This window comes from Bufo gargarizans, chromosome 4 (genome assembly GCF_014858855.1).
Source record: "Bufo gargarizans isolate SCDJY-AF-19 chromosome 4, ASM1485885v1, whole genome shotgun sequence".
NCBI lineage: Eukaryota > Metazoa > Chordata > Amphibia > Anura > Bufonidae > Bufo > Bufo gargarizans.
In genome coordinates this window covers 324,904,529-324,917,344 of record NC_058083.1, presented here as the reverse complement: position 1 = coordinate 324,917,344, position 12,816 = coordinate 324,904,529, and the positions used below count along the sequence as shown (strand labels likewise).

The 12,816-nt window shown below is 42.4% G+C and overlaps 1 protein-coding gene across 1 annotated transcript in view; it reads left to right on the top strand.

Annotated features, from left to right (window-relative positions):
- LOC122936200 overlaps positions 1–12,816 on the top strand; it is a 59,357-nt gene that overhangs the window by 23,898 nt on the left and 22,643 nt on the right. Inside the window, exon 5 of the mRNA XM_044292291.1 lies at positions 7,117–7,255. Coding sequence (XP_044148226.1) covers positions 7,117–7,255 — 139 coding nt within the window. The remainder of the gene's footprint in view (positions 1–7,116; positions 7,256–12,816) is intronic.

The following is a 12,816-nucleotide window of genomic DNA, read 5'->3' as shown; positions in this document are numbered from 1 at the left end:
CGCTTACAGCACAGGCTGCAGATGGCAACACTATTGTCAGCAGCTGACACGTTAAAAAAGCCCACACTACGGAGCCATGTGCCAGTGTCCTGGAAGTGCCAGAAGTGACCGTGCATGTTGGATGGCTAGCTCCAGATACATTTGCAACCTGCATTTTGCCTCCTGTGTCTTGCGAGCTGTGTCTGCTTCTCCTCCCTCTCTGCTGCTCCGTCTCTCCCTCTGAACTCTCCTCCTCTTCCTCTCTTGTGGGCACCCACGTAACGTCCATCGACACATCATCATCCTCATCTTCACCACCACTGACATTTGAGATCTCAGAGTAGGCGGGGACCTCCCTCCTTGGGCTGATCTGGGTAATGTTGTCAGACCACTGGGTGGCGGCCGTTGCTACCTCCTCTTCCTCATTCGATGTCAAGAATGGTTGTGCATCAGTAAGGTCTGGGAATAAATGGGAAAATAATTCCTTGTGTTGAGGGACTATGGTGGTGGTGGATTTGGAGGTGCACCAGGAGGAGGGTGCAGATACAGAGGATGAGGAGGGTGCAGAAGCGGAAGGGTGAGTGAGCCACTCAACCAACTCTGGTGCGTCCTTTGAAGTAATCGCACGCGCCTTCTCCAACTTCCCACTTAGGCTCCGTCCTGGTGCACCTGTCCGACCCCTACCACCCCTGCGGAACGGCCTGCCTCTTCCTCTGTCTGTCATTTTCAAAATGACCCTGTGTCTAAGTCCCTAGAGAAGAGCAGTATTTGTGGAAGCAGGTATATTGCAGGCCTCAATCAATATTTGGTGGATATCTAACCCCTTAATCAGTCTTTTGTTAAAGCAGGTATAACACACCCCTCAATCAGTTTTTTTGGGTGGCAACTGGTATATCCCACCCGTTGCAATTAGTTGTTCCAATAGTGTTTGTCCATCTATATAGCTGCGGTATCACAACAAAACCGCACACAACTGCTGCACAGTTCAAATGCACTATATAGAAAGTATACTATAGGTATATCACACCCCTGCCTCAATATAAAAAATTGGTGGGGCAACTGGTATATCACACCCGTTGCAATTAGTTGTTCCAATAGCGTTTGTCCCTCTATATAGCTGCGGTATCACAGCAGAACCGCACACAACTGCTGCACAGTTCAAATGCACTATATAGAAAGTATATTATAGGTATATCACACTCCTGCCTCAATCAGTTTTTTGGGAGAGCAACTAGTATATCATACCCGTTGCAATTAGTTGTTCCAATAGTGTTTGTCCCTCTATATAGCTGCAGTATCGCAGCAGAACCGCACACAACTGCTGCACAGTACAAATGCACTATAATATACTTTCTATGTTAGAAAGTATATTATAAGTATATCACACCCATCGATAGCACATCTATACCAGTCCTTAAAAGGGACTTTTGTGGCTCTATTAGCTAGCGTTTGGTGTCCCTAACAGCCTGTCCCTGCTCCACAATGCAACTCCACTCCTACACTGACAAAATACAGAATGTAAAATGGCAACCAGATCTGGTTCTGTTATAGGGTGGGGGTGTGTCCATGTGGTGAAATGTCTCAATTGGCTGTCCTGTCCCACCTGATGGATGTGTCATGGGTCAAAGTTTGGCGCAATGCAAAAGAATATGGAGCGCGCGAACATCGCCATATGTTCGCATGTTTGGCGGATCGCGAATGCTCAAAGTTCGCCCCAAACCGACCGCCGGGCGAACCGCAAGTCCTTCTCTAGTGAAGTGTGTGCGTGTTTGGAGGGGGAGAAAGCCAGAAAGGCTGCCAAAGCTGGACAACCTCTTTAAAGGCTCATTTGCCACAAAATGTCATATATACAGTCTGCTAAAGATTAGAAATCCCCCAGGACTATTTATATCTGCTACTTTTGAAAAATAGAAATGAATTGCAGTCAAAAAGATGAATGGCAACCATAAGTTAAGTGTATGGTTACCAAATCCCCAAAGATTCATTCTGTTTTGTGGGGTAAATAAGATATTAGTGATCATCTAATAAAATCATTTCACCAGTCTAATAAAGCCTGGGGTCATTGTTAGATTGGATTTCTTTGGGCCCACCAACAGAAATTTTTCCATCCTCCATCTATACAGAATATGCACATATCCACTTTTACTTACATTTAAAAATGTTCTGCTGTTATTTCACCCATAACAAATAGACACTAGTAGAAAGTGATTAGCTCTGAATCTGGTTGTCTTTACTGGAAACTTGAGGCCTTGTTCTAGTAGGAATCTTTGGAGGGCCAGTCCAATTCTGGCTTAAGGTTTTCACATAGATGAAAATCCTTTATTCCTAACATATTTAGAAGGGCTTTTCCCGAGAATTATTATTTTTGCCTGTTTCATGTTGATCTTCCATTTTACTGGCATTTTGTTTCCATTGCGTCACAATTATCGTTGTTTCATGCTTATTTGAAGCAACCATTACTGTGTCTCCATTTTGAGGTTTTCCCAGTCTTCTTAAAACTCCAAATTCCGCTAAAACACAAATGATATAAAGACAAATAGCACAAAGAGAAGTCATTGCTTCCATCATATAAATACATAATAATATAGCATAACAGGTATATTCTGTAACTATGGATCTTGACAAACATAAGCAGTGTCTTCCCTTTGTTTTGTGTTTTCTCCTGTGTCACTCATGTTTTACAAGAAAATAAAAGTTTTATGTAAAACAAGGTCTGGAAATACACATCTCTATTCATATGCTTTGTATCTTGCCTCCAGTAGCCACGCTCCTATGTATTAGTTTGTAAGCCATGTACCGGGGTGGTCTCCCCAGGATACAGTGAAGTCTCGAACGAGGAAAACAACTCCACCACCAGATTTTGCCAAAACAGAATTTTACTTAAACGTGGTAATGAACACAACCACAAATGCTGGGAACATACAATAAATTTACATACACCAAGCCCGAAGGCTGAGACCCTTGTCCTGCACAGCGTGACGCCCTCTGATGGATGCAGAAGAAAAGCGTGATAATTTACCTACTGGCGGGCATGACTAAACCGCCACACCTTACCTGTTATTACCCCAAAACACAACAATAACTGTATGGGTGCAAGGTGCGGGCTAGCCTGTGCTGCAGCACAACAGCTTACAAACTTACAATGCTCTACAGTATTCCATCTCCCATAACTGGTCTTGTAGCACATGCGAGAGTATTTCTTCTGAGCCAAACGCCAGCCTGGCTTGAGTTTGTGAGAAGTTTATCAGCTCTCAATGTGAAATATCACTTTAAATTGTGGAGTCGTTGCAATGAACAATAGCAACACTTGTGGCCTGGCACAAACAGAGACCCTAACTAACTAACTACAGGCCTGGTCTCAGTCTCTAGGCTTCAACACTGTGGTGAGGTACGTGCACGATCTTACCGACCCAGGTCTGCTCTGCCTCCGCTGGTGATTCAGAACTGAACAAATGCCTCTCCAACAAGCATGCAATACTGCAGTGTATGTTGCTTTGCTCCTCAGCTCTCATCAGCATTCCTGGAAGCAATCCTCGTTCCTCTGGACAGGATCAGGGTCTTGGACATGATCAGCTTCACTTAGCTGCCACTCTGGTCACTGAGGTAGGCTCTCACACCTGGATGCCATCAGATCCTCAGTCTCGGCTCCCTCTAAGATGGCTGCTCCCTTTCTCTTCCTCTCCAGGCTCTATGTAACCCCACCTCTCATGAATATGGACATATATGCAGTCTGTATCTGTGTTTAGGAAACAGCTGCATCTTGTGGCCAAACAGCAGAATGTCAGTCCAGGTCTATTTAATGTAATCTACACAAACAGTGTTCAGACAAGGAGAGCTGTTTCCCCATCTCACAAGTTCCTCAGACACAATGGATAAATGAGCCTGTCATTATGATTATATATGTTAGCAAATTTTATTTTACTCACTATGAATTATGCTTCAACTTTTTCGTTCAACATTTAAAATTAAACATTTATGGTTTGTACAGTATTATAGTCCTGTGAGTGAGCAGTACTGAATACTTTCACCACTAGAGAGAGCTCAAATCTTATATAAACTCGGCTGCAGGTTAAATGTTTGCATTTTGTAGATGTTGGAACCTGTTGCTGCTTTGCTGCTTTTTTCTGACCTGATCTGAAAAAAGAATAGACTAAAGTATATATATGTGTTTTCTAAAAAGATCCTTTTTTCCTTGTCTTTTTCCTGATGGTGAAGATAGATAGATTAAGATAAGATAGACTGACCATATTTGTCCCTTTATGATACGCACCTAGATTTTAGAGGAGGAAAATAAGAAAAATATATTTTAGAATTTTTGATCACACCTCAGATCAGACCCCCTATTAGATCTATCAGATCCTCACATCAGACCCCCATATCAGATCTTCAGATCAGACCCCTATATCAGATACTCAGATCAGACCCCCATGTCAGATACTCAGATAAGACCCCCGTATCAGGACATCCGATTAGACCCTCATTAGACCTCCATGTCAGACCCCTGTATCAGACCTCAGATTAAAATAAGTAAATTAACTTACCTCTCATGCTCTTATGATACTCTGCAGGTCCAGCAGTCTCTCCTGCAGTCACGCTTCCTGGTCTGGCCCGTGCTGCACTGTGACCTGGCTGCATACAGTGTCAAGTCATAGTGCATGCACTACTTCCTAGCACTGTACGCAGTCAGGACAGTGCAGCGCAGCACCAGGGAGGAAGACCAAAGAGGGGTGAGTACAGATAGCTCTTGTGGCATCTCACTTCCCGTCCCCCGCACTTACTGCATACTAGTGAACCGCTTACTAGTATTCGCTTTATAAGACGCACTGCCATTTCCCTCCCCCCCCCCCCCACACACACACACACACACTTTTGGGGGGGAAAGTACATCCTTTAAAGCAATAGATCATAAGATTATACTACACTGAGCGGGTCCGGTGAATACAGGGACTGCACCGGTTCCCGCTATCATGGATTCGTCAGATTCAAATTTAGTAAATGAGGTCGGGATTTGAGTCAACAAATCCCTCGATTCCAACAAGATTCGTGGATTCTACAGATTCATCGTCCCACCTCTACTTTCCGTCATAATAGAAGTCTATGGGAATCATAACAGATCCGTCCATTTTCCATCATGCAGAACGGAAAAAAAAGTCCTGTCGACAGGACTTGGTTTTCCGTCTTGCATAATGGGAACCAAACGGATCCGTTATGATTCCCATAGATTTCTATTATGACGGATCAAAACAGAATACCTGTTAAAGGCTTCCGTTTTGACTTCCGTCTTATGGATTCCGTTATTTTCCGTTATAACTATGTTGCTGATGTGAACCTGCCCTTAGTTGAAATAGTTTGATCAACTTTGAACTAATATGTATGGCTACCTTAGTACATAGGTGTGGATTTGGCATTTCTGGGGTCCCAAGTAAAATTATGTCTGGGGGCCCCTGTCACACTGCTAATCTGCCATCTGTAACAACGCTAAACTCTGCATCACAACCCTAGGCTCTTTCCACCCTGAGCTCACTGAGTTCCAACACCTTTGACCCACTGAGCTGCACTCTTAGCTTAGTAGTGCACCCTGGGCAATACTGTCTAAAGCTGGGAAGGGCCCCCTGGTCCCCTATGTAATTGAACCAGCTGCACAGGTGGTATATCTTACCCAATAGCTTGTTCCAGTAGGGGGCTTTCTTATATTTGGGGCCCCAAGCATTTACTTGGTTTGCATCTTTTTAAAATCAACCACTGCTATTACATGGGGCAAAACAGTGTAAAATTAACCTGGAAGATAAACAATTAGGCATAGGTTACCATATGCGGTGGAAGGACCTATGGTTCCATGTGAGCATGAAAGCCCAACAAGTATCACCATGCAAAAATATTCATCCCATTGTCTGTTTAAATAGTATTAAATCAGATGCAGAGCGTAAATTGTGGCATCAGTCAGTTCTAAGCGAGTCCTTTTGGACCACGGATGTATGGAACATATTGCTAGGCAATACGGACCAAATCTTTCTGAGTATCATATAAATTAATTATATACAGATATACATATATATATATATATATATATATATAGTGCAATAAAGTAATATGAGAGTACATCAGTCGCATCAATTTCCCTCCAGACTGCAATGTCTGGGAAAAGAAGAACCAAGCATGTTGAATATTCTTCATATTATGTATCTGTAAAGAATAAATCAAGGCAAATGGACTTACTGTAGATTTCTTGAAAACGTTTCACTCGTTCTTCCAACGAGCTTTCTCAATTCTGAGTGACTGTACAAGAATTCTCTGGGAATAAATGTGTAACTGAATCAACATCTGGTAATTATACCCAGCATGGGGTCAGAGGTAATTATACCCAGCATGGGGTCAGATGTTGATTCAGTTACATATTTATTCCCAGAGAATTCTTGTACAGTCACTCAGAATTGAGAAAGCTCGTTGGAAGAACGAGTGAAACGTTTTCAAGAAATCTACAGTAAGTCCAGTTGCCTTGATTTATTCTTTACAGATATACCATGACCTGGATAAATGAGAACCTTCACAGACATCTTCATATTATGGCACATGTTGATTGTGAAATGACTGCAGTGTCCACAAGCCTGTGACATCAAAAGTGGTGGGAGCCTGATTAATGCAGTTTGCATCTCGAACACCATTGTTTTCAGCGCAGTCATACCAGAACACTTACATAATTGTATTGATACATGTGAACGATATAGCTGGGTTGACACTGTCAGTATTCAAACCGAAACCGCAATGCATTCATTCGATTCAGTGAGACAGACGGATTCCAAAGAATTCATCCTTGGACTTTGTTTGCATTGCTTTCCATCTTTTTTTACTGGGCTGTATACACTGCAATAGACTATGCTCTTCTGATGGAAGCAAACAGATTGCAGAGTCCAAACTAAAACGCATTGAGCCTAGCTTAGAGTGACTATTCTGGTCAATTAATATTATTGTTGCTGTGCAGTCAAAATGAATGGTAACATTGTAATTGGTTAATGGGTAAGCTGACATTACATGTATAGAATCTGATCATTATATATGAATATTATATACCTATGATATTAGTACATGTGATGATGTCTCTTTTAGTGTTATTATAACACAATAATTTATGTGTTCCAGGTGATTACAACAGAATACACAGAGAAGACTATATGGACTATGGCAGATCTGCCACCTGGGAACTATTGCATCAGTGTAAATATGAAGTACGGGGAAGTCGCAAGTAGCTCAAGTCGAAATGAGTGTGTGGTGTTAAAAGGTATGATGATGGTCACTTGGGACCTGTCCAAGCTCTGCAAAGTGCAAAGGCAGTATGGAGCCTGCTGCACATGCACTGGGTTCTGGCTACATAATACAGCTGACACCTGCCCACAATGACTGGGATCAGAGATAACATCAATCCCAGTCATTTAATCTACTCAAATGCTATGGTTAGTAGAAATTGTGGCATCTGAGGGGTTAGTCAGAGAGAAGCGGCACCCTATGACCTCTGATCAGCACACTCACGGTGAAATCGCGGGGGACTGATTGTGCAATGGCAGCCTGGGGCCTCGTGAAGGCTCCCAAGCCTGCAATTTAAGCTACTATATAGCCCTGTCTGTGGCAGGGCTTTATAGGAGAATACCTATAGACTTTAATAGTATACTATTGCAGTCTATGGTATTAACATTCAAACAACTGCATGTTAAAGTCCCTAAGGAGAATAAAAAAAAGTTAATAAAATGTTTTTAAAAATATTTACAAAAAAAAGAATTAAAAAAAATCACATTCCTTTCCCAATTTTACATATAAGAATGCAAAATAAAAAAATAGACATTTGGGAGAGACTGATCAAACTAGTGTAAAGGAAAATTGGCTTTGTTGCCCATAACAACCAATCAGATTCCCCCTTTCATTTTTTAAAGGAGCTCTGAAAAAAGAAAGGTGGACTCTGATTGGTTGCTATGGGCTACTAAGTCAGTTTTCCTTTACACCAGTATTATAAATATTCTCCTTGATATATAAAACAATTGGTATCCCCACATACAAGAATGTTCAAATTCTTAAAATATAAAAGTATTTATCCTACACACATATTTCAGTCTGCTGTTCAACATGGCAGATCTGCTGTAATGTCCACTTTAAAATCCAAAATTTGTAGTGAATAGTTAGAGTAATTGGTTGGCATGATTGTCATAAAATTCTTTAAAGGGGTATTCCTAATTTAGAAAGTGATTGCATATTGATAGGATCCGACGTTTAGCTTTTTCTGAATGGTTACCATGGCTGCCAGGACGCTAAAGTCCTGTTTGCCATGGTAAAGTGTAGTGGGGAGCGGGGGAGCAGTATACTTACCGTCCGTGCGGCTCCTGGGGCGCTTCAGAGTGACGTCAGGACGCCCCACGCGCATGGATGATGTGATCGCATGGACATGTCATCCATGCGCATGGGTTGCTCTGACGTCATTCTGGAGCGCCCCGGGAGCCGCACGGATGGTAAGTATACAGCTCCCCACTACTACTATGGCAACCAGGACTTTAATAGCGCCCTGGCTGCCATAGTAACACTGAACGCATTTTGAAGACTGATCCGTCTTCAAATGCTTTCAGTTCACTTGCATTTTTCCGGATACGGCGTGTAATTCCGGCAAATGTAGTACACGACGGATCCGGACAACGCAAGTGTGAAAGAGCCCTTAAATGTAAAATGACCTGACAGGCATGTTTTCTGTTCCTGGCGTTTCTATCTATTTTATTTGCTATGTATAAAGAGAGGTAGTGTTACTGCCCACCATTAAAGACAATTTCATTAGGTGCAAAATTCTGCTCTGATTGACCTCTTAATACAGCCAATAGTGCCGGAACTCTGTTTCTCTGTTGCAAAGCTCAAAATCCCTAGCATAGCCAATTCTGCAACCACTAGGGGGAGTTTGCATACTGTTTATACAATTATGTAAATAATAACACAGTTTGCAGTGCCTCCTGCTGGTGGAACAATTGTATAATTTACCTCTACACTTAGGCAGAGTATTTGCATCTCTGTATTGAAAAATTGAGCTTCAGCTCCTATAAAAATGTATTACAAAAAGACTCACAGAAAAATGCATTATTACGACATTGAGGCCAATGAAAGCAGTGCTGTAGTGACAAGCTCCCTCCCCACTACAAGGTTGGCAACAGAGGTACACGCCAATAGCTGGGGTTTCGGACCCTCATCAATCAGCTAGTGATAGCCTACTGTGAGCATAGGCCATAATTTAGTATCATTTAGCACTGTCACCAGGAAATTCACTGTTTAATTAGGCACAGTACTGATTGTAATGATACCTTTCACTTAGCAATCCATTGCTTCATTCTGGACTTTTAATCCGTCAGAGAGTAGGGGCTGGGAGGAAGCAAGGGTGGACTGAGGACCTTGGGCCTGCCTTCAATGTGCAGAACTGATCATTTGCGTATGGATTACAAGTATTTTTCCTCCAGAATGAAGCAGCAGATAGCTGAGATAGCAATACAAGACATTGTGCCTGGTTTATCAGTGAATTTTCTCTTGACAGATTCCGTTTGAAGGGGTTGTCTGAAATTAGTAAAACTGGTGTAAAATTAAATAGGCAGTATTTACCCATTAGATCGCCCACTGCTCCAGCTCTGCTGTTCCCATCCTCCCAGTCTTTGTTTAAACAGGTACAACACTGATGAGACCACTGAAGCCAATCACTGATCTCAACAGTGTGCATTTAAGGCTAGCAATTGGCTGCAGCAGTCTCGTGTTGTCGATGTGAGCAGTAACTAAACAATTAAAGTAGGTGACCTTATTAATACTTGACTTTTACTAATATTTACATTAAAATATAGACCATAAATATACACAATCACATATAAAAAGTGGGGCACAAAAAGTGCGTTATTACTAGTGTTGATCGAGCACCAAAGTGCTCGTGTGCTCTGGTGCTCGAGTAGAACACCTCGGGATGCTCGTGTGCTCTACAGAGCACCAGAGCACAATGGAAGTCAATGGGAGAACCCGAGTAATAAACCAGGCACCCACTGCTCTGAAGGGGGGAGGGTGTCTGGTTCAAAGGAAAAGGTCAGAAAAGCATGGAAACACCACTTAAAAGGTTCAGGAACAGCATGGGGAGGATGTCTGGATGCATCTTGGACTCCCTGGTCGCTGCTGGGATCGATGTTGTCCGAGTAGTACGCCACTTTTACAGACTGACAATAATACTCACAAAACTGAAGATAAAATCGATTTTAGAGGAAAAATTGTTAGGAAACATTCTTTCCTGTATATTTACTTGTATATAAATTGCAAGTGCTGCCAAAAATTACAAGGAAGAGGCACTCCGATACAACCTGTATATCACATAAAGGAGGGCCTCATTCACATTGTGGTACAATTGTTCAGGTAGTGGGACTCCTACACTCATAAAGCCTATGCACTAAGTGAAAGGACTGCCAAAAATAACAAGGAACCGGCACTCCAATGCACCCTTTATTACACATAAAAGAGGATTTACACCAGAGTTGGGGAGAAGAGGCCACCTAATGTGCTTGCGCCTTACCTCTCAGCTGGCTCCAGATGATCAGACACTGCGCGTGCACAGTGAGTGGTAGAGAAATTTAGCAGAACAAATGGCCATCAGATCTCCCTACCCCCATACTGCGCAGGTGCGGTGATCAGATGGAGGTTCGGTATAAGAGATCTCCCTGTCCGCTGGTGCGCGTGGTGTATCCCGACGGGAGTAGTTAGCCGTGCTTGCACACTGGCCACTAATTTTTCCCTACCCTCTAACCGCTGGTGAGGCTCCCGGCACATACGCAGTGTTCGCCGGTGTCAAGCTGAGAGGTAAGGCGCAAGCGCATTAGGTGGCACCGACTCCCCAACTCTGGTGTGAAACTTCCCTACCACGTCGATGTGCGCCTGCGCGGCGTGGCACACCTCCTTCCAAAGCTGGGAACGTCATGTCCGGTGCAGCCTCGTCACAACAGGAAGTGACGAGGGTAGGGAAATTTCACGGGTAGGGAAATATCACGGAATACCAGCATTTGGCGTCCTGCGTGTGGCAGCTGCACTTTACAAGCGTATATACAATATCTACACAGTCTGTGAGAAACTGTTAGGCATATATCAAAAATGATCTATACATTAAGGTTGCACCAGAGTATCAAGGGATACATATTGGCTCTCGGAATAATATTTACAGTAAGATTTGCATACAAGATCACGGGTCTATTACATGGGGCACTAGGAAGAAAAGCTAAATAAATGGGGGATAATAGAGGGAAAACTGGGCCCTAGGTCAGATATAACATCCAAAGAGTAATTGCTCATTCAGACCTCCAGGCTGGACCGTTTTTAACTCAAAGATCCACCATGTTTCCCTCTGCTAATTTTTTTTATCCCAATTCCCTCCTCGCATAAGAAGGGGAGGTACAACTTCAATGCCCTGGAATCCCATTCTTGAGTAGTCTCCATTATGGTTGGATTCAACATGTTTTTTTCAGGAGAGTATCCCTCCCATGGCGCATGTCGCCCAGATGTTCCCCAATCCTTCTCCGGAGTTCTCGGGTCTTTTTTTCCCACGTATTCTAATCCACATTCACATATAGCTTTGTAGATGAAACCTTTTGAACGGCAATTAATAAAGCTTTTTATGGAATATAGAAAAACAGGAATCTAGTTGGCACTCAATCAATCGGGCTCATGTGGATACAAACAATTTATTATCACAAAGATAAAATATTCCCAAAACAATAAGAATGTCTGATCTATAAGAATGTCAAAATTACGATGAAACATACAATAAAAAACTACTGTTCCATGTAGTAGACATATAATCTATGATTAAAAATAATCAACTGCAAAGAAAAGGGGTCAGTCAGCACATCCCAATGTGCAGGTGCACGTTGCTGTGGCTGAAAACAAAAGGTAAAAAATACTATGCAACAGATCTCTGCAAACCAAATAAAGTACAAAAAAGTATTCTATGCTTATTATGTAAATTAGAGATGCTTGGTAAATACATTTTGTACAAAATTATTTGGGCCCGTCTGCTACTAGTCAAGGTGATCTCTGTGAGATGGGAACCTAACACTAGATTCTACCTGTTATGTGCCATGACAACTACCATACAATTCAGGGAGTGTAGGTTCCACATACATGCTGGACCCACCTTAATTTTTGTCATCTTTGGTGCCAAAATGGCCTCCATTAAATTCAGGGAATGCAGGTACGAACATGCATGTCGAGCCTGCTCCACACCTCTCCTGGTGCCAAATGGCCACCAACAAATGCAATGAGAGTCCACCCTATACCTCTCCTGGTTCCAAATGGCTTCCAGTGAATGAGGGAGAGCAGGCTAAGCTTTATACTCACACTAATTAAAATCAGCCTATGGGGCAGACAGGATGGTCAGGAGTGCACGACTGAAGTGTCAGCCACACCTCCGGTACAAACTGCAAAGAAAAAAAGGGGGTCAGTCAGCACATCCCAATGCGCAGGTGCACGTTGCTATGGCTGAAAACACAAAGAGAAAAATACCATGCAACAGCACCAAATAAAGTACAAAAAAGTATTTTAATGCTAATGCTATGCTTATTATGTAAATTATTTTTCTATATATCATCTAGATACATTCTAAGCATATTCCTTTTCTATCTGTCAGTATTGGCAATGTATCTGAATGGTGTAAGGTTTAGAAAAAGTTTTTTTATATGAAAAACAGCCCTGATATTCCACTATCAATTAGAGATGTCTATGGGAGTTTGGACACATCCCAAAAGCATTATTTAAGGAAGCAGTTAAAATGGAGGCCCATACCACTGAGGAAGGAACAGTTAT